Source organism: Leucopleurus acutus, assembly GCF_964270905.1.
Source record: "Leucopleurus acutus genome assembly, chromosome: 5".
NCBI classification, from domain to species: domain Eukaryota; kingdom Metazoa; phylum Chordata; class Mammalia; order Artiodactyla; family Delphinidae; genus Leucopleurus; species Leucopleurus acutus.
The window spans coordinates 72,426,011-72,453,572 of record NC_139147.1 but is presented as its reverse complement, the minus strand read 5'-3'; the positions used below and the strand labels follow the sequence as shown (position 1 = coordinate 72,453,572).

Genomic DNA, 27,562 nt, shown 5'->3' with positions numbered 1-27,562 from the left:
AACAAAACTAAATATATTCTTACCATACAATCCAGCAATCATTATTCCATGCTATTTACTCATATCAGCTGAAAACTTATGTCCATGAAAAACCCAAACTTGGATGTTTATAGCAGCTTTATTCATAACTGCCAAATGTGGAAGCAACCAAGAAGTCCTTTAGTGGGTAAATGGGTAAACAAACTGTGGTATATCCCAACAATGGAGTATTATTCAGCATAAAAAAGCAATGAGCTATTAAGCCATGAAAAGATATGAAGGAAACTCAAATGCACACTGCTAAGTGAAAGAAGCTGAAAAGGTTACATATTGTATAATTCCAACAATATGACATTCTGGAGAAGGCGAGACTATGGAGACAGTTAAAGCTTCAGTGGTTATCAGGGATTAGCAAGAAGGGAGGGGTAAATAAGTGGAGCACAGAGAATTTTGGGAGTGAAGAAACTATTCTGTATGATACTGTAATGGTGAATACATGTCATTATCCACCATTCGTCCATACCCATACAATGTGTAACATCAAGAGTGAACCCTAATATAAACTATGAACTTTGATGGGTAATGATGTGTCAACGCTGGTTCATCAATCATAACAAACATACCAAACATTGCAGAATGTTGATGAAGCTGAGGAAGGAGGGAGATCAAAGTATATGGGAACTCTGTACTTTTGGCTCAACTTTTCTGTGAACCTAAAATTGTATAAAGTCTATTAATTAAAAAAAAAAAGTCATTAGAAATAAAAAAGGACACTCTTTACTTAACAAACACATACTGCATACATACTTGTTCTAAGTTCTGAACAGAATAATAGCAAAGAGATAAGTGAATGAAAAAATAATTTCAGGGCTTCCCTGGTGTCGCAGTGATTGAGAGTCTGACTGCCAGCCAATGCAGGGGACACAGGCTCATGCCCCGGTCCGGGAAGATTCCACATGCCGCGGAGTGGCTAGGTCCATGAGCCATGGCCGCTGAGCCTGCGCGTAAAGAGCCTGTGCTCCGCAACGGGAGAGGCCACAACAGTGAGAGGCCCGCATACCGCAAAAAAATAAATAAATAAAATAATAATAATTTCAGGTGGAAGTGCTATAAAGAAAAACACAGAGGGGAAAGAAGTTAGATACTGAGCAGGAGCAGGTGGAGGCTATTTTAGACAGCTGATCAAGTAAGGCCTCTTTAAAACAGTGACATATGAAAGGAACACAGTATTTGGGGGAAGGAACAAAAATGTAAAGGCCCCAATGTAAGCACAAGCTTTTCAGAAACAATGCTAACTCTTAGTCTTTGACAGATTAAGATTAAAAACTTAATAAAGGATGTCTTATAATTAATAAAAACTATTAAGGAATAATAAGATAATGTGAATAAAGTTTAACTGACAGATATATGTGTGTATGTAAAACGGTATGTGCAAACAGAAAATGTTCTTAAGTTTTCAAAGAACATTTAGCAAATTGGATTATGCTTTAAGTCACAAAAAAACCCTGAATAAACTTAAAAGATATTTTAAAAGAACATAGTCACTGACAATGAAAGAAAATACAGTGAATAGAACTATACCAAATAGTTCCTGAGTCAAAGAGGTAATCAAACTAGAACTAGCAACTATTTGGAAAGCAATGAATATAAGAATATCATTCACAGACATTTTAGAGTGCAGCCAAAGCAGTACTCAGAGGCAAATTAAGAGCATTAAAAATGTTTTCATTTAAGAAAAAAAAGAAAGAACTAAGAATTTACTAAGTTAGAAAAAGTACAGTAAGTCCCCTACATATGAACCTCCAAGTTGTGAACTTTCAAAGATGCAAACATGTGTTCACAGGTCCAACCACGTAAGTTAATTCACATGTCTGGCATACACTGTCACATGCAGGCATCCTCTACAAGTGGTTGTGCTTTTGTGTACTTTACTGTACAGTACTGTAGAGTACAGTAGCACAGTATCTTTATTTCAAGCCCAGGATGTCCAGAAGCAAGTGTAGAAGCAAGCGTAAAAGCAGCAGTGATGTAGCTGGTAGTGAACGTCAGGTGTGAGTGAAACTGCAGCTTGCCCTCCATCTCCTATTGCTGACGATCCTTCAGCTCTACCATCTCCCACCTCCTCTCCTTCCTTCAGTCAGTAACTCTTCTTGCCTGTTCACTCAATGCTAGCCCAGGTATGCCAGCCGTTGCACTGTACTACCATACTTTTCAAGGTACTGTACTGTAAGATTAAAAATATTTTCTTTATTTTTTGCATTTCTTTTTTATGTATTATTTGTGTGAAAAGTATTATAAACCTATTACAGTACAGTACCATATAGCCGATTGTGTTAATTGGGTACCTAGGCTAACTTTGTTGGACTTAGGAACAAACTGGATTTACGAATGTGCTCTCAGAATGGAATGTGTTTGTATGTAGGGGACTTACTGTATAACCAAAAAAAAAAAAAAAAAAAAAAAAAAACAGAAAAACCAGAGCAAAATAAAAAGTAGAAATTAGAAAATCAGAGAGCAGAATAAATCTCAAAGCTTCTTATTAAAAACCACTAAGTAGATAAACATTTGGCAAATCAAATTAAGAAAAATAATGAAATCACTAATAAAAGGTGAAGATGAACACCACAGATTTTAATTATAAAAAATATTACATACACCCATATAATAATAAATTTGAAAATCTTAAAAAATATAATCTGGGGAAATACAAATTTCTCAAAACTGACTCATGAGTAAGTAAGGATTTCTCCAGACTACAGAAGTTACCATATGGACTGTGTATTCTTATTAAACTAAAGTTCTATGAGACTCTCTTCTTTCAATAAATTCTGTACACTTGACTAACAAGAATGGGGTTTTGATTCCTCATGATATATGCCTTAGGATATATAACCTTTGGGAATGTTATTAGCAAATTTATTTATATACTTTTATCAGTAGTTAAAAGAAAAATCTTATCATCACCTAAATAAGTTACAAAAACATTTGATAAAATTTGGAAGACACTCCTCTTTTTTACAAGAACAGAATAAATAATAAAAAATTTCTCTCTAAAACCAACAGCTGCATTCATCCTTAAATCGTAAAAATACCAGAGACATTCCAAGACAATTATCACCTCTCTTATATAACTGCCTTGGAGATTCTGATCAACGTAATAAAGAGCTAAAATACTAATAAATTTTATAACTATTGGAAAGGAAGCAAAGGTTACTATTATTTTCAGGTAAGACAATGAACCTGAAAAACAAAAGTAAATAAAATTTTACTGAAGTCCAGCAAGATAATAAAAATAACCATGACCACAAAAATCTAGTTAGTTACTTCTAGAGGTACAAACTATTGGGTGTAAGATAGGCTCGAGGATATATTATACAACATGAAAAATACAGCCAATGCTTTATAACTGTAAATGGAAAGTAACTTTAAAAACTGTACACAAAAAAATTTTTAAGGAACAAGTGAACTTACTACTAAAAAAAAACCTAGATACTTCTGTATACTTATCAGAAATAACAAAACTAAATCAAATTCACAAAAACAAAATTATAATTTAAACAGGAAATGCAAATTAAACTGTATTTTTTATTTGCCTAGCAATAAGCAAATTTAACAATTTCATTAAGAATGATGGCTGTTTCAATGAGGATAGCAACAAAATGAGACTCACAATGTTAGTGATGGTATACACCAAACCTTTCTGAAGGGTAATTTAACACTTGTAAATGCTTATACCCTTTCATTCAGTAATTCCACTTCTAAGAAAATATTCTAAAGTAATACTCAGGGATGAATAAAAAGATATTCATCATAGCATTATTTATATAAAATATTAGAAATAAGTTATACATTCTCCAATAGGAGAATAATGAAACTAAGGCATAGGTGTGCAATGGAATGTTAGGCAAACATTAAAAAATCATTTTTAAATAGAATTTTTAAGGAGAAAGAGGGAAACTTGCAAGCTTTGAGGGTAAGTTAAAAAAAAGCAAGATAGCAAATTATATAGAATATGATTCCAATTTTAGAAGAGTAAACTATGTACACACACAAATATAAAGAAACATCAAAATATTAACAGCAGTTAACCACAGGTAATGAATTAAGGGTTTTTTTAAAACTTTATTCTTTATCAAACATCTGGTTATATTTTTACCATTATATCTGCCAATGTAACTTTTTATTCTTTAATAATCTGTTCTTTAGAGCACCTGAAATTGTGTTTAAAAGTTTTACTCCAGGGGCTTCCCTGGTGGCACAGTGGTTGAGGGTCCGCCTGCCGATGCAGGGAACACGGGCTCATGCCCCGGTCCGGGAAGATCCCACATGCCGCGGAGCAGCTGGGCCTGTGAGCCATGGCCGCTGAGCCTGCGCATCCGGAGCCTGTGCTCCGCAACGGGAGAGGCCACGACAGTGAGAGGCCCACGTACCACAAAAAAAAAAAAAGTTTTTCTCCAACTTTTGTTGTTCATGTGTTTATTATATAACATTATTGCTTCATAAGCCTATAAACTACTAATCTCAAATTAAAAGGAATAGGATTTTTTTTTTCTGGCTGCACCACGTGGCATCCAGGATCTTAGTTCCGCGACCAGCGATCAAACCCATGCCTCCTGCAGTGGAAGCACAGAGTCCTAACCACTGGACCACCAGGGAATTCCCGGAATAGGAATTAATTTTTTAAAAGCTGAGATTGGGCTTCCCTGGTGGCGCAGTGGTTGAGAATCTGCCTGCTAATGTAGGGGACACGGGTTCGAGTCCTGGTCTGGGAGGATCCCACATACCGCGGAGCAACTAGGCCCGTGAGCCACAACTACTGAGCCTGCACGTCTGGAGCCTGTGCTCCGCAACAAGAGAGGCCGTGATAGTGAGAGGCCCGCGCACCGCGATGAAGAGTGGCCCCCACTTGCCACAACTAGAGAAAGCCCTCGCACAGAAACGAAGACCCAACACAGCAAAAATAAATAAATAAAATTAATAAACTCCTACCCCCAACATCTTCTTTAAAAAAAAAAAAGCTGAGATTAAAATACACCTTGTTCTTATGAAATAAATGCAAGATTAAAATAAAACCTTGTATTTTTCCAGAACCTATTAAACATTTACATGAAAAAATATTACCTACAAGGTAATAGCTTGATCAGAAAGATGTTAGAAAGAACTCAGTAATGCAGGTTAAAAGGACCCTGTATGCATACATGTGTATGTGCATCACTTTTAACCAACACTACTGAGTTCTTTGCACCTCCCTTTTGATTAATTTCAATTGACAACAATTGAGAAATAACTCTCATTTCCAGATGAATAACTCATTCTCTCAGCACACTGCAAATAAAGATTATGGACATGTTAAGAAAACATATAAAAGCAATAAGAATATCTAAGTCATACTGGAAATCAGGAAAGAGTCCCAAAGAAAGCTATACTCAAAAGCTGAAATTTGAAGGATGACATGAATTAGGTAGATGACAAGAAACAGGGGCCAAAGGGGGCATTTTCCCCCCTTTTTGGATGTGATGCTTACATAAAATGATTAAAATATTCCTTTCTGAATCCCTATAATGTGACTAAATTTTACACCAACCTCAAACTCCTGAAATATTGTTACACCTGTGTTTTATTTCAGTAGCCAAACTCTTACCCCACCAAGCACCCCCCCGAAAAAAATCTGGAAGTATTAAGATTCAAATACAAGCTATTAAAGTACCAGAAGAAAATATAGAAGACTGTTTTTTGATAAAGATAAAATGTAAAAGATCGTCTTAAACAGAAGGCAAAGTATTAACATCTACTATGTGTAAAGAGCTTCTACAATTCAATTAGTATAGTCTTTTAGAAAGGCAATTTGCCATCTATCAAAACTTAAAATGCACACTTAAGAATGCTTTTAATGGAGATACTTGTATACATGTGCATGTGCACAAAGGTATAAGGAAATTCATTAGAGCTCCAGTTTTGTTTTTTGGGTTTTTTTTGCGGTACACGGGCCTGTCTCACTGCCGCGGCCTCTCCCGTTGCGGAGCACAGGCTCCGGACGCGCAGGCTCAGCGGCCATGGCTCACAGGCCCAGCCGCTCCGCGGCATGTGGGATCTTCCTGGACCGGGGCACGAACCCATGTCCCCTGCATCGGCAGGCGGACTCTCAACCACTGCGCCACCAGGGAAGCCCAAAGCTCCAGTTTTAGTTGCCCAAAAGTGGAAATAACAAATAACCACAAATAATTAAGTAAAGTACAACCATACAATGGAATATCTCATGACTATTAAAAACATGAGGTTTGGCTTCCCTGGTGGCGCAGTGGTTGAGTCCGCCTGCCGATGCAGGGGACATGGGTTCGTGCCCCGGTCCAGGAAGATCCCACATGCCGCGGAGCGGCTGGGCCTGTGAGCCATGGCCGCTGAGCCTGCGCGTCCGGAGCCTGTGCTCCGCAACGGGAGAGGCCGCGGCAGTGAGACAGGCCCGTGTACCACGCACATAAAAAAAAACAAAAACAAAAAAACATGAAGTTTAACTACAAGTACTGAGATGGAAACGAGTTCATAATGATTAGATTCTTTTAATTAAGAAAGAAAATCGGGCTTCCCTGGTGGCGCAGTGGTTGGGAGTCCGCCTGCCGATGCGGGGGAGACGGGTTCGTGCCCCGGTCCGGGAACATCCCACGTGCCGCGGAGCGGCTGGGCCTGTGGGCCATGGCCGCTGGGCCTGCGCGTCCGGAGCCTGTGCTCCGCAACGGGAGAGGCCACAACGGTGAGAGGCCCACGTACCGCAAAAAAAAAAAAAAAAAAAGAAAAGAAAATCAAGGTAAAACTACATACACACTGTGCTTATAGAAAACAAAATTGTTTACAGTGGGTACCTGTAAGGAATGGGACTAAAAAGTAAGGAAAGTAATTTTCACTTTCTACTCTAAATAATTGACTTGCTTGAACCTTCTGTAATAAGCATGTACTGACTACCTTTGGAATTTAATTTAAAAATAAGGAAAAAAGGCACTATTCTCATCTGTTATGATGGTTATCTCTGGGGGCTAAGTGATTTTTGTATAGTAATTTTTGTCCCATTTCTTAATAGCTTTCACCACTTTCTAAGTTTTCTACGAGAAGTATGCCTATTTTAAAATCTGAGAAACATGTATTCAAAAAACCTGTATTTTATTTCAGTGATGGAACTATTTTTTTTCCTGAAAAGTAATTTTTAACAGTTATGGTCTCAGAAACTTGGCCCTGAGATTCCAACCACTTTCAGAAAGCAGTCTTAAATCTACATTTGGAAGTATAATATTTGCTGTAGAAGCAATTAAATATAAAACCTATTTCAGAATGGAATATTAACTATTAATATTATTAGCATTAATATTAATAACATTTATTAAACACTTCATTTGCTAAGTACTTTTCCCTGCATTATCTCATCTGCTCTAAATAGCCCTATGAAATGTGTATTATATTATTATTAATCCTCATTTTACAGATGAAAAAAACAAGACTGAAAAGAATGTGTATCTTGCCCAGGGTGAAGTGGAAGAGCCAGCATTCAAACCCAGGTCTCCAGCTCCTCACCACTTGTGATACATGGAATGACAAGTACTACTGTACCTCAAAGATAAGAGGCTAGACCTCTGAAATCCAGCATGAATGTTCAGACTGACTACTCTTATTCAGGTTAGTGATCCTAAAACGAAGAAGTAGTGAAACTCAATTCTGGTCACAGAAGAAAATAATCAGTATTTCTTCAAGGCAACAGGGGCTATTTTTTTCCATCTCTTTCTGCTTCTACCAAGGTACAAAAAGGATACCAGGGACAACTCAGATTCGCAAGTAACTTAACACCCTCTCTGATTAGTCTGGAATTACCCCTCTAACTAACTGGAAGGGCTTTTGAAAACAAATTGATCAGAACCCCAAAGCCTTAAAGACTTGAAAAAGGTGCAGTTTCACACTTTAATCATAAGTAGAAAATTCAGAAAGCCAAAAGAAATGTTATACTCAAATATTAGAATAATCAATATTGACAGATTAAACATAGGAAGAATTTAACAATACCTACCTATTTATTTCATCCCTAGCTATTTGAACAAGATCTCTCTCTCTTCTAAAAAGAAAAACTGAAAGTTTATCTTTAGCTACCTGAACAAGTTCTAAGTTTTCTCTTTAGAAAAGTACAATTGAAAAGATACACCACTGTTAACCATGTCTACTTGGAAATCGCCCTTTCATAAAGATCAGAGAATCATAGGAACCCCTATTCATTTGTTTAGTAGATAGACTCCAACCACAAACTTACTTTATGAATTTGGGTTTTCAAGGCTAGTATTTAATGTCACAAAGTCCAGAAGAATAACTCTCTCTCTGAATAACTGTAAACCAGAATCGAGGTCCTAAGAGAAGCAGAATACCCAGAACTCTTCCTCAGTAAAACTGTCTGTTTGTAGAAAGAACTGGCAGAGAAGCTGACATCAACAGACCTAGTTTCACACTCCAACATTTCTAGACCTTAACCCCTTAGGCCAAGAAGACCTCTCATTGAATTAAGGACAACTGACACTACCTAAATGACACTATTGAAGTGAAAACACAGAATTCACTGAATTTAGGTCAACCTCTTTCACCAAAACATGAAAGTGGGTTTAAGACCTACATACATTACAGGTCAGAAACATTTTAAGGTTCATTTTTCATAATGTAAATCACTGTTTCTGGTTAATTAATTACTAGAAAGATTTAAAAGCTAAGGATGAAAGAGTTAACTTAAATCAACACCCTTAATAGGATAACATGAACAAAGCTTTTCATTTATATATATATTTTTTCATACATATATACAAAATATATATAAGTGATTATGAGTGTGTTTTACAAATGCCACAGAGCTCCAAGCAAAGTTGACAAGTTCTAACCTGCTTTAAAAATTACCGTTCACTGCCTTCATCCCAATCTAACTTTATTTAATGTTACTGTTTTGAATAAACCTACAAAAACAAAACCCCCAGAGCAAATTCTTCTACATTTCAATATCCTGCCTACTTACAAGAGCGGAAGAGTCAAACAGAGCAGGGGAAAAAACGTGACGTGCACAACCTTGATCCAAAACACTGCTCGTCGTAGTCTAATTTTAGGCCTAACCATTTTGATTGTCTTTTTACAGAGGTTTAAAAAGAAAACAAAGAACTATAGATCACTTGTAAAATAAAACTGAGATAATTATACCAATGGGAGTTAGCATTATTTATCAAGGAGAAAGAAATCACGCTCGCACTGCCCAGAGAACTCCCATTAAAGATAAGATACAAGGACTGGCAGTACAACTCCACAACGTCTGACGACAATGGCAATTACTTTCTACTCTTCAGTTCTTGGATGACTCTATCTTTAAAGAATTAGTCAAAAGGTTGAGTCCACTGAGGAATATTCGGCAACATATTGTGTATGTTGTTTGAAAGAAAGCCGAACATGGGGAAAGCCAACCTTCACCTAAGTTACCTAAAGAAGCAAATATTCACCTCCTGGCTGAAGATCAAACAGGAATCACGAGAAGATCCGAAAGTTCTGTTCTTAAGCGGAGGCCCTCAAACCCTCGGAAAACTATTCGTTTCTACTAACGCGGAATATGGAAAGATCACAGATTGCAGTTTAGAAAACAGTAAAGGGACCCTAGACAATATGCCTAAGCAAAGAAACTGGGATGACCAAAGAGACAGCAAGGAGGAGCTAGGATTCTGTAAGAGACGAAAAAATCGAGGAATAAAACCCGCAACGTTTTGTACAACACAAAAGTAAATGAAGAAAAGGAGGGTGGAAACGCGATGGAAGGGAGATCAACAGAGGGCAGACTGTGGCGCGACAGGGTTCAGGGCAGGGCCGGGTCCAGGAAGAGTTAGACCTCACCAACCCAGCAAGCTTCCCATTTCAGACTACAGTCGGGGAAGAAAACAGCCGGAGGGCGCAGACAATGAGCCACCGCCCCAAGAGTTGCGGCTCTAGGCAGGCAGGTGGCGGCTTCCCAGCCCCGCGCGGGGCAGGTTAGCTGCCCCGGGCCGCTCGCGCCGGCCAGGCCGCGGAGAAAGAAGGAAGGAGAGCGACGGCCCGCGTCCCGGCCTGTCTGCACACTTACCCCAGGCGAGGAAAGATCCCCGCCCCAGCGAGGAGCCTCCGGCCGAGCTCCCAGCGGGCTCAGGAGCCGCCCCGAGCAAGCGCGCGACACGGGGCGGGGAGGGGAGGGAAAGGGAAGCGGGGCGGGAAGAGGAACCGCGCTGGAGCGCAGCTGCTGTTGTTGCTAGGCCGGGCGGCAGCCGAGCCCCGCGGGCACCGGGAAGGGAGTGTAGGGAGCCTTCGGCAATGGCGACGGCCCAGGCCAGAGGGGAAGCGGAACAACCGCCGCCGCTGCGCGTGGCCACAACCCTGGGGGAGGGCTACGGCGCGGAACGGGGAGGGGTGGGGCCGAAGCCAGGAGCTCCACGGGGTGGAGAGGGGCACCGCCTCCCAGTGGGCGTGTTCACGCGGGGCCTGCTGGGAGTTGTAGTTTGGAGATGTGTACCACTTATCTCCGCCACCCCCCACCCCCCCGCCTTTTTTGGGTATTCTTCATATTGAGAGACACCGCCACTTCCTCATGTAATTCAGCATTGCCTCCAGTCAGGTCTGTGGCCAACCAAAGATGCTGAAAGACGATTCCTGTTATATGAACCTGCTCTAGGATACGTGTTCCTGGGAATTCATCCTCTATCCATTTTGCTTTTTACCTACAGCTCTTAATATACTTTGGTGCTAAATTAAGCCCCACCTCCTTGCAAATTAAGGCCTCTATGTTTTATCCATGGAGGAGTACATTAATGTATTCACTAATTCTACAAGTATTTCAGTGTCTAACATGTACCAGACACTGCTGGGTATCAGGGATACAAGGGTGAATACAAGTCACTTTGTCTTTGTGGAACCTACAAATATGAAAACACAATAATTAAAATAGTGATATCTGGTATGAGGGAAAAACTAGGATGATTACTTTGGATAAGGTGGCCAGGGAAGGCATCTTTAATGAGGTGACATTTAAGCTGAGAACAGAAAGAGAGAGCCATGAGAAGCTCCCAGACAGAAGGAGGAAGAAAAGAACTTGCTAAGGTCAGTTAAGAAGGCCTGTGTAACTGCTGTTTAGTGCAAGAAGAGTAGCATAGTGGGAGAAAACAAGATTCAGGTCAGGAAGGATCTTAAATGACAGGTAAGGATGTTGGACTTTATTCCAAGAAGTTATTAAAGAGTTGTAAGTAAGGAAGTGATGTTACCTGGTTTACACTTTAAGATCACTAGAGGGCTTCCCTGGTGGCACAGTGGTTAAGAATCTGCCTGCCAATGCAAGGGACACAGGTTTGAGCCCTGGCCAGGGAAGATCCCACATGCCGTGGAGCAACTAAGCTCGTGCTCCACAACTACTGAGCCTGTGGTCTAGAGCCCACAAGCCACAACTACTGAGCCCACATGCCACAGCTACTGAAGCCTGCAAGCCTAGAGCCTGTGCTCTGCAACAAGAGAAGCCACGACAATGAAAAGCCCGCACACTGCAACAAAGAGTAGCCCCCACTCACCGCAACTAGAGAAAGCCCGCGCACAGCAACAAAGACCCAACACAGGCAAAAATAAATAAATAAATATATTAAAAAAATAAAAAAATAAAAAAAAATAAAAAAGATCTCTAGATTGCTACATGGAGAATGGAGTACTGAGATGCAAGAATAGAACGGAATGAACTAGGGAGGCATTAATCATGACTGATGCTAGAGCAATAGCTGTGGAAGTGGAGATAGGTAGTAGCCAGATTGTTCTTATTGATAGATGTAGAGCGAAAAACTCAATTGATATGGAGAGTACGAGAGAAGGGATTCAAGGAGCAATATGGCACACTATTAGATAAATTGAAAAACAGTCCCACTATTAAACACACAAAATGCTGGATAAAATAGAACATCCTTTCAAAGGCATAACTAAGCTTTCAAGGAAGAAAGAAGAATACATCTGATAGTCTTCCAAACTCCACATTCAACCCAAAGCGGGGAGCAAGAAACCAGAGTAGTAACCAGGTCAGTGAAGCCTATTGTGTTATGTTGAAAGAACCTACTTATCTCAGAAAAATCTATGGTTTTACTGGCTGCACAGGAGACAAGAGACCAAAGACAAGGCCTTGGGCCTGTAGAAGGTGTTGGGATTATAATCCTGCACAAGGCTGGAAAACTCAAAGGGCTATTCCCTCTAAGAATAGACTGGAAAAAAAAAAATCCCCTGGACCAACCCAGGGCGATATGCAGATACTTGTAAGTTTTAGCCTGGACTTTGGCATCGAGGGGATAAAAACTTTCCCTTTAGAATTCGTAACCACAAACTTTCCCTCACATGGGTTTGAAAGTTCAAATTTATAGTACCTACACTGCCCAGGAAACTTGAAGTCAAGAAAATGTCCCAGGCTGGTAATGCTTGGAGGCCTGGAAGAAACAAACACAAATCTTCACTGTACAGGTTCACTCTCAACACAGGACTGAAAGGATTTCCAAAAACAGGCTATCAAAAGTTAAACATGAACATCCAAAATATAATACATCTGAGAAAATAAGCCAGGAGTGAATCAACAGAAACCATAAACAGAATAATGAAGCCCATGAACTTTAGATACTGGAATTATTGATTACAGAATATAAAATAAGTTTATTATAATGATTAAGCAGAGTAAGACAGGATACTATTTTTAAACAAGAAACAAGATACTATTTTTAAAAAATGACCAAGAAGCTTTGAGAAGGAGCCACGTAGAACTTCTAGAAATAAAGAATATAATAATTGAAACCAAAGCCAATGTTTGGGTTAAATAGATTACACACAGTTGAGGAGAAAATTAATAAACTGGAAGACAGATCTAAAGAAATTACTGACAGCAGCCCAAAGACACAGGAAATATGAAAGAAAGACTGAGAGACATGGGGATAGATTATGAAGGTATACCATTTGCCTAATAAGAAGTTCAGGAGAGTAAAAAGAGAAAACAAAAGAGGCAGTATATGATGAGATAATGGCTAAGAATTTTCCAGAATTGATTAAAGACAACCTTCAGATTCAGGAAGCAAGTGAATCCCAAACAGGATAAGTAAAGGAAATCTTCTCAAACACATCAAAGTGAAACTGCAGAATACCAAAGATAAAGAAACCAGAAAAAAAAGACACCCCCTACAAAGAAACAACTATTAAATTTAGAATAGATTTCTCAACTGCAACAATGTGTGCCATCTGACAATGGAAAAATATTTTCAAACTACCAAGAGAAAATAACTAAACTTAGAAGCATATATCTTGCTAAATTATCAGTAAAAAGAGTGAGGGTGAAATAAAGATATCATCAGGCAAGAAACAGAGATGTTACCAACCACAGAGACCTACTAAAGGAACATCTTAAAAAGATATACTTCAGGAGGAAGGTAATCCCGGAAGTAAGGTCTGAGGTGCAAGAAATCAGATAGGCAGTTAAACCTACCATCCTATCACTGACTAGGACAATTCTCTATATTATTTCATTCTCTCACAGCCTACCAAACCCTATATTCAACTACCTAGATCTCCATGAGATCTAGCTAAATAATCTAAGTTCCTAGTAGAGTGGCTGAGATACACATACACACACACACACACACACACACACACACACACACACACACACACCAATCTCTACCCCACCACCACCCTTAGTTGAGTCTCTGTTATTTTCATCCAAAGAACATTACATGATACTTTTAAGAAAAATAAACCATAGAAGTGGAACAAATACTGGAATACAATGACCAGGAGAACAATACCCATTTTCTTGGCTATAAACAAAAAAGACCATACACAGAATTACAAAACTGATTTAAAAAATAAAGTGCTTATTCATTTCTTAAGTATCCAAAGAAGATAATACAAAGAGTTCAAAACCAGAAATGCTCTGTTATGTTAAAAGTGATGTCATCTGCAAGCATTTATCAGGCAAGAAAAGTCATATCAAAGTATCTTCACTCACATTCACATTTTTATTACATTTCTGAATACCTGTATAAATGAGAAAAATGGCTGAATCATGTTCCAAGCCACAATCTCAAATATTAACTTGAAAACATTTAAATACTGAGGAACTTGGCTTCGATGTGCAAAAGAAAATACACACACACACACACACACACACACACACACACACACTTAAGAGGTTAAATATAGTACTGTGTTCCCCCACCTGACTAACCATATTCCAAAATGTTGTTGATGTTACTGAATTTTTACTGATATATAATTCTATTTCAAGCCACTATATTAATCCCACTGTGAAAAAAAAATGCCTGGAAAACATGGAATTCTGTCTTATAAGAAAATACTAAACAGCTATGAAGCAAGACTGGGTTGAAATTTTCATCATTTTAAAGATCTCTAATATTTCTGCTTTATGGCATTGGGTTGCCTTTCTCAATACATAAGTTCTCAAACACATCTTAAAAAAGAACTGTTATTAGTAGGTCAAGCTATACGTGGCAAATTATAAAAGATTTATTCCAGAAAAACACCAGAATGTTTTAGGAAATTAACCAGTGATAGCATATATAAAGTACATCATATCCCATTATGCCACAGAAAATAAACAATGCCAACATACCCCAGTTTTTTGGCTTCTGTTTCGGAACATGCTTGCCCTTCTATTTTTTAATTAGCTTATGGCATTTACTTTATTTTCTAATTTTTACAAAGAAAAACAGTAAATCAAGACCTTTTGTTTTTTAAAAAATCACCCAAAGATTCAAAAAAGTTTTGTAACTGTACAACTTAATAAAATATACTTTAATCTTAATTTCATCAAGCCCTTTGCCAATTCATATATTCAAAAGCAGTATTATAAAATAGAAAAGGAGAATGGAAATGCTTTAAGGAAAAATCAATTTTGATATTAATAATTTCTTAGCTGTCCTAGTTTAATGATTTTCTTTGAAACACTAGATAAATTAATATTCTCATAAAATTAATATTCAAATAAACTCTGATACATCCAAATTAATTTTATTCATAACAATTTTCTCAATTTTTAGCGACAATTTGTCTCTAATACATAAAGTACTCATTTATAACACAAATGAAGATAAAGTCACTTCTCACAAGATAAATATTAATTTAACAGAATTAAGTTTCCTCTATTGGCACTTGATGCTTGAGGATTATGAGAGGTCGACACAACAGAGCACTGAATTTTGAAATTAGCGGAGAATCATCCAGAAATTCCTCTAGTAAACATAATATTAGCCATAAATGAAGATGAAAGAAAAAAGTAATGACAATTCTAGAACACTTCTAGTCACAAATGAATAGGTCTTAGTTAGGTTTATGGAAAGCGTTTAACTACATAATACTCATAGGGAAAAACGGCCATATTTGAAAACAGCCACAAGGATTAAAGTAGAACACAAGATGGTAATAAACAGAGTCACAGAACATACTAAAGAGGTATGTATGGTCAGTCCCACTGGAACCTGTAGATTCGCATTCTTATATACCTAGGGAGAGAGATGGATAGAGAAGTTAAAGACATTTAAGATCAATGTCCTAAGGTGAAACCACTGCTTCTTTGATTTTTAATTTTAACTTTTTCTTTTTTCTTTTAAATATCTTTCAGCCATTGCTATACTACATATAACATTATTATTTGAATGATTCTTTTAAATTCAACATTTCAGTTAATTTAACAGAATCAGACTCAATTCCCATAATAATTCTTAAATTCTCATTAGTTTTGACTTTTTCTGCTTTTTACATAGACTTGAGTATATTGTTAAAAAATACTAGCTATATCCTAATGTCACCTCTGTAATCAATATAAACATTTACTTCCTCTTACTATGTTTCATATTAGAATACAGAATAATCTAGAAGTTAAAGCCCTAAAGGAAAAACATTAAAACAACAATAAAACTAAAGGATCCATTCTTTCCTGTTTTGCTGTTTCTCTCCTCAAATAGCTTTTAAAAGTTTGTTAGGACTTCCCTCGTGGCTCAGTGATTAAGAATCCACCTGCCAATGCAGCGGACACGGGTTCTATCCCTGGTGCGGGAAGATCCCACGTGTCGCCGAGCAACTAAGCCCATGTGCCACAACTACAGAGCCTGCACTCTAGAGCCCGCACACCACGACTACTGAACCCATGCACCGCAATTACTGAAGTCCACGTGCTCTAGGGCCCATGTGCTGCAACTACCGAGCCCGCATGCTGCAACTACTGAAGCCCGCACATCTAGAGCCTTGCTCCGCAACAAAAGAAGACACTGCAATGAGAAGCCTGTGCACCGCAACGAAGAGTAGTCCCTGCTCGCCGCAACTAGAGAAAGCCCACGTGCAGCAACGAAGACCCAATGCAGCCAAAAAAAAAATTTTTAAGTTTGTTATTCACAAATTACACAATTGAATGTGTCCTTTACTGTTTTTAAAACATCCAAGTAGTTGCAATACTGACTAGCAATACAAAAGTTCTCCTATGTTCAACTTGGTTTCTATATTCTATTTGGTTTTGAAGATAAAGGGGTTCAATTAGAAACTCTGGTAAGTTTTATGGTTTAAAAATAGGTTTGGGGCTTCCCTGCTGGCGCAGTGGTTGAGAGTCCGGCTGCCGATGCAGGGGACACGGGTTCGTGCCCCGGTCCGGGAAGATCCCACATTGCCACGGAGCGGCTGGGTCCGTGAGCCATGGCCGCTGAGCCTGCGCGTCCGGAACCTGTTGCTCCGCAATGGGAGAGGCCACAACAGTGAGAGGTCCGCGTACCGCAAAAAAAAAAAAAAAAAAAAAAAGTTTTAAAAAACATTAAAATTTAGGTAACTTGGGAATTCTTTTATTTTTGGTTTCTTTTTATAAATGCATGGATTACACTTTCACATGCAAAAAAAAAGTTACCAACACAGTCTGTAGCAAAGTGCCATCTAAAAGCATCTTTCAAATAATGGCATTTTCAAACAAGCCTTAGTACAGTTCACCATCTTAGTAATGGTCACCTATTTTTCTGGTATATATAAACAAGAAATGTAACAAAGAAAAAAATCAAAGTACTTAATTATGACCTCCTATTTCAAGTTACATGGTCTTAAAGAGAACTGAATTCAAAATGTTTTAATAGAGTGATTTTTTATTGTGTAGCAATGCACACCACCTATTTTTTAAACCAATACATCATAAATAGTATAAATACTAACCATACTCTTCATTCACATAAGAAAATCAAATGTAATTCTCCAGATGTACTTTAGAGTTTGAAAAAAATCCAGGTACTCTATGGCAATAGAAATCTCAAAAGCAAATTTATGTTGCATAACATATTAGCACAATCATACATCTTTCCAACTGTCTGATCAAAGAAGGTTCTCCAATACAAAATAATAGGCTTTGCAGTAGGGCTTCACTGTCAGTAGTGGTTTTCTGAGTTAGCTGGTAAACATACTTCTAAGCAACTACAAGGAAAACACTTCAAATCCAAATATCCACACATATGAACAAATCTGCTTTATGTTTATCTGATTGACAGTTATGTTGTCTGCTAGTTTAAATTTTTAATTTTTTTTTATTTTTGTTGCAAACTCATTTGACTCTTTGTAAAAATAAATTGTAAAAATAATGACACAGATTGTGGCATTCAACCAAAGAAAACAGGCCTTAAAGAGAATTAGGAACAAAGAGAAATTCAGATACTGCAAGCATCAGTTAAAAGGCAGCTCTTAAAAGAGTAACAAAAGAACAGAAAAAAAGAGGGAAAGAAAAGAGATATGTTGTACAAAGACTTACCACTCTGAAGAGAGGAAAGTAGACTATGTTAGCTCAAGAGGGTAAGTAGAAAACTACAGACTCCTTAGACAAAGCCAGTGTTAATGAAGTACTAATACTTACCTAATTTAATAACTGAAAACAAGTTGGGAGGCTAAAACACCAAAAATGGCCTGAAACAGCCTAGATTTAGATTTATAATAACAATATAACTGTCTAGAAACTTAACCACAGTTGAAATGATACAACTTTAGAGTTTTACTTTCCTTTTTTCACTTGTTCTGTGTAATATAATAAAGTCAACTAATTCATTTTGTTGCTCAAAAATTAATAAAAAGTTCTAAATAAAGTGAAGTTTTATTGATTAAAATCAGAGGGACACACCACTGTTTTTCTTTACCATTCCACACTTTTAAAAAGCCCATCAGCTATACTTAAGCTCTGGATCAATGAGGCATTGGGACTAACTCTAAATCCCCATCCCCCAAATTAAATGATTCTATGACTGTTGCTATTAGTAACAAAGAAACAACATTAAAAACAAAAAACAGCTTTCTATGATAGAATATAAAATGTTAATCCCTTAAACGTGGCAGAAACATTATAGAAAGAGTTTTATATGAGGCCGCATGACCTAAAACAACATAAAATATTAACTTACTGATTTATATTTCATATTGTTCCATTGACAGTTATCCTTACTGTTCAAAGCACAAGGAGCTGTCACTTCTGACTGAGACCAGCATTTCAAAATTGGAAACTCTGAGAAAAAGTGGTAGAACACCGTATCAGAAAACTGATCTGGACTAGAGGCTAGGCCAGTCTTTCATGTTGGGATATGAGTATTCAAATATTTTAATACACAATGTACATGATTTGGACCCAACTATCATGTGCTGTTCTATTTTAATAGCCTGTTCTAAGTGGATGGCTAGGAAATTATAAAATTACAAAGACTGCATAGAAGTTGATCATGACTTCTTAACAAATCCCACTACACCAGGGGCCATTTTTTTTTAACTTAAACTTTTTTTGAAGTATAACATATCTCAGAAGAATAAACAGATCCTAAACCTACAACTTGATAAATTTCCGTAGAGAAAACACACTCATGTAAAGAACTCTCAGACCAAAAAAATGAACAATTCCAGAACCCCAGGTGCTCTCTTGGGAGGGAGCACTTTTCCAAAGTTTATTTAGGGTAGGTAAAATGTACCATGAAAAGAAACAGAAAACTAGGTTGGATAAACAAAGCTAACACAGTTGAATACTTTTTAAGTTTTCTCATCATGAAATATATGATGACAGCAAATGTATGATTAAAAACTTTCTATCTGCCAATCTTTAGTAACAGTGCTACTGACTTCTGTTTGGAGACACGAAGAACCAAAATCTGAAAGGGGCTTCTTAAAGTCTTGATTGTAGGAAGACTGAAAATGATGAAGCATAGCTTTTAAATTTACTAAAATCCACACATAGGGACTTCCCTGGTGGTGCAGTGGTTAAGAATCCACCTGCCAAAGCAGGGGACACAGGTTCGAGCCCTGGCCCAGGAAGATCCCACATGCCGCGGAGCAACTAAGCCCACGCACCACAACTACTGAGCCTGAGCTCTAGAGCCCGTGAGCCACAACTACTGAAGCCCTCGTGCCTAGAGCCCGTGCTCTGCAACAAAGAGAAGCCACCGCAATGAGAAGCTCACGCACTGCAATGAAGAGTAGCCCCTGCTCGCCACAACTAGAGAAAGCCCGCATGCAGCAACAAAGACCCAACACAGCCAAAAAAAAAAAAAAAAATCCACACATAAAAACAGAAAGAACAATCACACACAAAACCAATAACTCATAGACAACTTTTACAACAAAACTAGGTGATAAAGTATCCCCCTTAAACACCAAAATACATGTGAGTGGACACAAAGCACTAACAGCTACAAATCCTGCAGTATCAGTATGAAGAAACAGAAAGCAGCAAAGGAGTAATAAGGATCAATGGCTGAATAAAGAAACAACCAGACATTATATGCCCACTCATAAAAGATCACATCACCACCAATAGTCTGGCCAAAAGAATCAAACCTGAATCTCATCACACCTCTCGAGCCAGCTGCCAATTTCCAAGTAATAAAGAAGTCAGATGAACTAATGAGTATAATCACCCAAACCCCAACAGTGATAGGGCCTCAAATGACCCCGGTTCTTCAACAGATAAATTTTTTTTTAAAGGAGATAGAGGGGAAATCTGTAAATTAAGAGACTTAATGGAAATAACATTTTTTTTAAATGGCAAGGCTAATCTACAGTGTCTAAGAACGCCCACTTGAGTGATAAAAGTATAAAAAAACATAAGGAAGTGAATAAAAGTCAGGAGAGTGTGTTACTCTTACAGGAAAGGAGATTGGGACAGGACACCCGGGGCTGCTGCTCGGGCAGCTGGCAAAGTTCTGTTTCTTGACCTGGGTGGTAGTTACCTGGGTATCTGCCTTCTAATAAGTCACTAAACTATATATTTGTGAAGTTTTTCTATATCTGTGCTTTATTTTACAATCAAAAAGTTTAAAAGAAAGAAAAAAGAAACATGATTTTGTTATCACCGTCCTTGACTTCAGACTTACCATTATACCTTTAATTTTATTTTCAACTCTCCAAAAAGACTTGCAATCCTTACCTTGGTCACAATACATCAATAAATCTGGGTTATTGAGCACAATAAAGGTTTCTCCATCTTTACTATGTGGCCGATGATAGCGATAATGCACAGGCAAAAAAGCTTGGAAACAGTCGATGCACTGTGAATCCTGTCTGGCATAAATGAGAACTTCAGACTCCTTGGACAAATAGTTGGGAGCCTCTATATTAAAATTTTCTGAAACCATCACTGCCTGTCAAAAAGAAAACAAATATTAGTCCAGAAGAAATGAATGAGGAAGATTAAAAAATAAATAAAACCAGAAGATTGTTATATAGATGAGCAAAAATGTCAAAACACCCCCCTTATAAACAATTTCCATTCCCCTTCCATCCCCAATTTTAAGTAGAAAACACAAGATATGATGTGTGTTTAATAACATTTACTAAAAGTAAACTGAGGAAATTATACTCTGGGGTGTGAAATTTCCCCATAATAAAAATTTCTATGTAATTTCCTTATCAACCTTTGTTTAGGTAACTACACAGGTACCAAGAAAAGAAATTTCATGAATAAATATAGCATTATTCAATAAGTATGAAAACTATGACAAAAACAGTTAACCCAGTATTGGGTTAAAATGATTGGTGTCATTCTGCTAATTTCCTGTTCTTCACAGAAGTAAGATGGTAGTGAGTAAGATAGAGCACTGTGGTCAGGAAGTCTAAGCAAAGGTCAGCACTCTTTCCATACTGGGCATAAAAAGTTAATGGAAAAAATGGTAAATGATTCTTTTAAAAAATAATATGGTAAAAAACATTTTAAAATAAGTATTCTACACCAAAAGTAAAACTGCACATGTGGCAGAAATTAGCCCTAACTTACAAACGTATCCATATACACTTACATACATATTTATGTATGAAACCACACATATATACATATGCACACACATACACATGTATATCAACAATGTATACATAATCTGTGTTCGTGTGTGTGTGTATGCATACACACATGCAAGTTTTCTCTAGATTCTTTATGGAAAGAGAAAAAAATAGCATTAACTTCTACCCACCACAGCGAGCATTCTAATTCTTCTATTTGACAGTGATACCAAGTGCTATATTTTCACATGTTGTTTCTTCTCTGTTCATCACAGGAGTAACAGAACTTATTGGTAAAGGTCAAGGAATTATATAATCTTGAGCCATAAGGAACCTAGAGGTAATCAAGTTAAACCACTGTTCCAATGAGAGTATTTATCAAGTATCCAGCCACTATTTTAATGCTTTCAATGACTGGAAGGGAGTTCATTACTTTGAGTCATCTCACTTTATGTACTGTTAAAATTATTCCTTTTTTATTAGTAGAAACTTGATGCTCTGACCCATAATAATTCACCAATTGTCGATGCTTACAATATCTGCAATAAATATGTCCTCTGTTTTACTAAGGGTCCCTTATACATCAGAAGGTAACCACACTGCCCCCACTAAGTCTTCTCCTCCCCAAAGAAATATGCAGTTTTCTTGGTTTCTCATGACATGGTGTCTAAACCATGCATCGTATCAGTTGCCTTTCAAAATACTCAGAGGAACTAGTAGCAACACTACCTTCTTTAGCAAAAATTGCATTAGCTTTTTTTTTTTTCAGTTTCTAGGTGTAAAAATTGCATTAGCTTTTTAGCAGCCTCATTTCAGTGTGACACATATCTATATACTATCTCTCTCTCTTTTTTTTAATTAATAGGTTTCATTTTTTAGAGCAGTTTTAGGTTTACAGAAAAACTGAGCAGAAAATAACAGCATTCCCACATACTCCCCACAGCTCCCACACACACTCAGAGTTTTTTCTATTATTAACAACAGTTTGGTACATTTGTTACAACTGATGAACATTATTATTAACTAAAGTCCATAGTTTAAGTTAGGGTTCACTCTTTACATTGTATATTCTATGGATTTTTCACAAATGTAAAGTGACACGTATTCATCATTACAGTATCATACAGAATAGTTTCACAGACCCTGTGCTCTGCCTATTCATCCCTATATTTTTCATTTGAACTTTTTGCACAAAACTTTAAATAACTCCCATCCTATTTTATCGAGTAATTGATGTTTTACTAATTAAATGCAGGGCTTTATATCTCTCTCTATTAAATTTATCTTTCTGGCTACAGTTCATTTTTTCTAGGCTATTGAGATTTAATTGAAATCCCAATCTGTCAACCAGCATTAATGTAACATTTATGAACTTGATAACTGTGTCTTTTGTATTTTTATCTAAGGATAAAAATGTTGACCAGGAGGATCATAAGAGCAAACCCCTAAGGAATTTTACTAGAGACCTCCTGCTAGAAATTTATTAATAAACTCTCTTTGGGTACAACTAGTTACAAATCAAAATAACACATAAGCCCAAATGTTCTATCTTGTCAACACAGATGACAAGATAATAAAGATAACTTTCTTTGAGTACTTACGTATTTCACCAAGTGGTTTATATATGTTATCTCCTTTAATTTTCACAAGAACCCTATCAGGTAGGAACTCTTAGCCCCATTATATAAATGAGCAAACAAAGTATCAGGGTGGATAAACAATATACTGTAGCTAGTAAGTAAAGGAGACAAGATTCAAAGCCAGGTCAAACTGACTCTCCTATTCAATTAGGTAAAATAATATAAAATAGCCCATGTTTATCTAGTTGAAAATTAAGTGTATTAAGTAGAACTAACATAAAGTATATTCCTGATTGTGCTATTTAGAATTTATGATGGTACTATGATCTTCAGCTTCTCTAATTATTGAGCTGTTTTGTTTATTTTTGTTTATTGCTTATTTTTCCATAGAAATAAAAATATGGTCACTTGCCAAAAATTGAGAATATTTTTAATATGAATTTAAGCTGGGATATAATGAAAATGAGGCAAATTGCTACACGGCATTCTGGTAGGGCCAGAACAACAGGTAGGGCCCTGTTGGTCAAAGGATTATTTGGTGACGGTTCAAAAAATTTTATTCTGGGTATCTGAATCTCAAAAATCAGCCTTATAGGGGTTTTCTTTTGCAAGTAATGAAAATATCTGGAATTAGATAGTGGTGATGGTTGCACAACTTTATGAATATACTAAAAACTACTAAATTACACATTTCCAAAGGGTGAATTTTATGTCATGTGAATTATGTCTCAAAATTTTAAATGGGGATAATTTCTTTTTAATGAACCTCAACAGAGACCCAAATCCATTTTAAACCAAGATCAACTAAGAACCAGCAGAAGCTAGTCCACAAACAACAGTCTGAGGTCCTGGAGCCGACTCAGGAGTTTAGGCTATGAATTTCTTGACACCTAGCTACAATAGGGAAGAGGGGGAAATGTACAAATAGGTATACCGATTGAGAGGTGATCAAAATCTCAAGAGAGTTACAGGTATGTGTATCACTTTAGATTCAAAATAATAGAGAAATATTTTTGAAAATCATAACCTGACAATCAAAAGTGATCTAGACAATAGCTAGATGCTGGTAAATCTCCCAAACATGTGCCAAACCATCAGTGCAACCCCAAAAAGTCCAGTGACTCTACGCTGATCCACAAAAGTCAGAATTCATTGTTCCACTTTCACCATGATAAAACAATAGCAATAGAATGTTATCAAGAAATTGAAATTATGTATCAAAAATTAATCCTAGAGCAACATGCACTGGTTAACAGACATGGACCTATACTTTTTCATGACAACACTCAACTACACGTGTCATAAACCACCAGAGCAAAGTTAAATGAATTAAGCTATAAAACTTTTGTACCATATCTGTAACATTCAACAGATCTTTCTCTCACAGGCTAGAGCTCTTTCAAAACAACCCCAAACATTCCCTAATTAAGACACAGTAATTGGTATCTTTGAATAACTTGTACAATCTAAAAATGTAAAACTTTATAAAAAATGAAATGTACAATACTTTTCTGACACAGGGATGTTAATTCTAACAGTACTTATTTTTTTTATAATCAGTCTGGCTAAGGGTCTATCTATTTTATCCCTCTTAAAGAACAAGTTTTTGGTTTCACTGGCTTTCCCTATTGTGTTTCTGTTTTCTAGTACATTAATTTCTGCTATGATCTTCACTATTTATATTCTTCTACTTTGGTTTCATGTGCTCTTCTTTTCATAGATTAAGGAGGCTTAGCTGAAAACACTGACTGAGACCTCTCCTTTCTAAAATAGGCATTTTAGTGCTACAAATTTCCCTCTAAACACAGCTTTAGCAGTACCCCACTAGTTCTGATATTTTGTATTTTCATTTCCATTCAGCTCAAAATTCTTTATTTCCCTTTTGATTTCTCGTTTGACCATGGATTTCTTAGAAGTATGCTAATTAGTTCCCAAATGTTTGAGGGTTTTCTAGAGAGCTTTCTTTTCTTTATTTATAACTGAATTCCTCTGTAGTCAGAGAATATTCTTGGCACATCTTGAATTCTTCTAAATTTATTGAGGCTTGTTTTATGGCCTAGAGTGATCTATCTTGGTAAATATTCCATGTACACCTAAAAAAAGAACGTGTATTCTATTGTTGTCAGGTGGAGTGTTCCATGAATGCTAATTAGGTCAAGTTGGTTGATAGTTTTGTTCAAATCTTCCATATCCTTATCAATTTTCTGTCTACTTATTATGTCAATTATTGAGAGAAGGGTACCGAAATCTCCAACTATAACTGTGGATTCATCTATTTCACCTTACAGTTCTACCAGTTTTTCTTTGTGCATTTTGAATCTCTGTTATTAGTGGCATAAATGTTTAGGATTATTATTTCCTTCTGATTAGTTGATCCCTTTATCAAAATGACCCTCCTTAGCACTGGTGATAGTCTTGGCTCTGAAATCCCTTTGCCTAATATTAATATAGCCACTTCAGCTTTCTTTTGATCAGTGTGAGCATGTTCTATCTTTTGTTTTAAAATTTAAAGTTCATTTCTTGTATGCAACATACAGTTGGGTCTTGCTTTCTTATCCAATCTGAAAATCTCTGACTTTCAATGGAGATATTTAGACATTTACACTTAATACGCTTATTGATATGGTTAAGTTTAATTCATCTTGTTCTCTATATCTTACGTCTATTTTTTGTTCCCTTTATCTTCTTTCTCTGCCTTCTTTCCGGGTAACTGAATGTTTTTCATAGTTCCATTTAATCTGCTTTGCTGGCATATTAACTACAACTCTATTTTGTCATTTTTGTGGTTACTTTAGGGTTTACAGTAAACATCTTTAATGTAGCAGAGTCTACCTTCAAGTGATATTAAACTGCCTTATATTTAGTATAACAACCTTACAAAAGTGTATTTCATTTTTCACTTCCCAGCTTTTGTGATAGCGCTATCATACATTTTATTCTTAGACATGGTTAAGAATGGCTACACTACATTGTTATTATTTTTTGTCAATTATCTTGGAAAAATTTAAATAATAAGAGAAAAAAGTCATATTTACCCAGTAGTTATATTTCAAGTGCTAGTCTTTCCTTGGTGTACATATAGATTTCATTTGGTATCATTTTCCTTCTGCCTGAAGGACCTCTTCTAACATTTCTTGTATTGGAGGTCTGACGGTAATGAATTCTTTCAGCCTGTACGTCTGAAAAAGTCTTCATTTCACCTTCACCTTGAAAGGTATTTTCACTGGCTACAGAATTCTAAATTCACAGGTTTTTTTCAATACTTTAAAGATGATGCTACTCCATTTTCTTGTTTGCATTATTTTTGACAAGAAATCTGCTGTTATTCTTATCTTTGGTCCTCTGTATTTTACATGTGGTTTTTTCATCTTGATGCTTTTAAGATTTTCTCATTATCATTGTTTTAAACAATTTGATTATCATGTACCTTGGTGTAGTTTCCTTCATATTTCTTATACTTGAGCATTGTAGATATGTGGATTTATAGTTTTCATCAAATTTGAAAATTTCTCAGCCATTATTTCTTTCTTTCTGGCTGCGTTGGGTCTTACTTGCGACACACCAGATCTTCACTGTGGCATGTAGGATCTTTCGTTATGGCACGCAGGCTCTGCATTGCAGCGCGCAGGCTTCTCGCTAGTTGCGGTACATGGGTTCCAGAGTGCATGGGCTCTTTAGTTGTGGCACGCAGGCTCTAGAGAGCGTGGGCTCTATAGTTTGTGGCACACGGGCTCTCTAGTTGAGGCATGCGGGCTCACCAGTTATGGTGCACAGGCTTAGTTGTCCCGTGGCATGTGGGATCTTAGTTCCCGGATCAGGGATTGAACCCGCATCCTCTGCATTGGAAGGATTCTTAACCACTGGGCCACCAGGGAAGTCCCTCAGCCATTATTTCTCCAAATATTTTTTCCATCTCCATCTCTTTCCTCTCTCCTTGCAGACTCCCATTACACCTCCCCCCCAGCTTTACTGAGATATAATTGACATACAACATTGTGTAGGTTTAAGGTGTACAACATGAAGATCTGATATATGTATATATTACAAAATGATTACCATAATAAGATTAGTTAACACATCCATCACCTCACATAATTACCTTTATGTGTGTGTGTGTGTGTGTGTGTGTGTGAGGTGAGTACTTTTAAAGTATACTCTCTTAGCAAGTTTCAAGTATACAATACAGTATCGTTAACTATAGTTACCATGCTGTACATTAGATTTTCAGAACTTACTCATCTTATAACTGGAAGTTTGTACTCTTTGACTACATTCATCCATTTTCCCCACATTCTCACCCCTGGCAACCAACAACCTACTCTCTGTTTCTGAGTTCAGTTTTTCTTAGATTCCACATATAAGTGAGATCATACAATATTTGTCTTTCTCTGACTTATTTTACCTAGCATAATGCCCTCACAGTTCATGTGTTCTGTTGCAAATGGCAGGATTTTCTTTTTTATGGTTGAATAACATTCCACTGTGTGTCTGTGTATACATATTTATGTGTATATACACATATATATACACACATACACACACATGTATATACACATTTATATATAGCTCTCATTTTTATACCTATATCTCTCTCTCAAACTTCTTTGTCTGTTTATCCATTGATGGATGCCTAGGTTGTTTCCATACCCTGGCTATTGTAAACAGTGCTGCAATGAATGCAGGGGTGCAGACGT

At 36.9% G+C, this 27,562-nt stretch overlaps 2 protein-coding genes across 3 annotated transcripts in view; both read right to left on the bottom strand.

The window, feature by feature from the left end:
* PAK2 (p21 (RAC1) activated kinase 2) overlaps window positions 1–10,353 on the bottom strand; it is an 82,061-nt gene extending 71,708 nt beyond the window's left edge. For both annotated transcript variants that reach the window (XR_014326221.1, XM_082839789.1), the window contains exon 1: window positions 10,091–10,353. The gene's annotated coding sequence lies outside the window, so the exon portion shown is untranslated. The remainder of the gene's footprint in view (window positions 1–10,090) is intronic.
* A 4,593-nt stretch (window positions 10,354–14,946) lies between these two features.
* Window positions 14,947–27,562, bottom strand: part of PIGX (phosphatidylinositol glycan anchor biosynthesis class X) — a gene marked incomplete at its 5' end in the record, with an annotated part of 32,086 nt that continues 19,470 nt past the window's right edge. Inside the window, 3 exons of the mRNA XM_082840392.1 lie at window positions 14,947–15,524; window positions 18,435–18,535; window positions 20,441–20,654. Of these exons, the coding sequence (XP_082696518.1) occupies window positions 15,381–15,524; window positions 18,435–18,535; window positions 20,441–20,654 (459 nt within the window). The 3' untranslated portion in view covers window positions 14,947–15,380. The remainder of the gene's footprint in view (window positions 15,525–18,434; window positions 18,536–20,440; window positions 20,655–27,562) is intronic.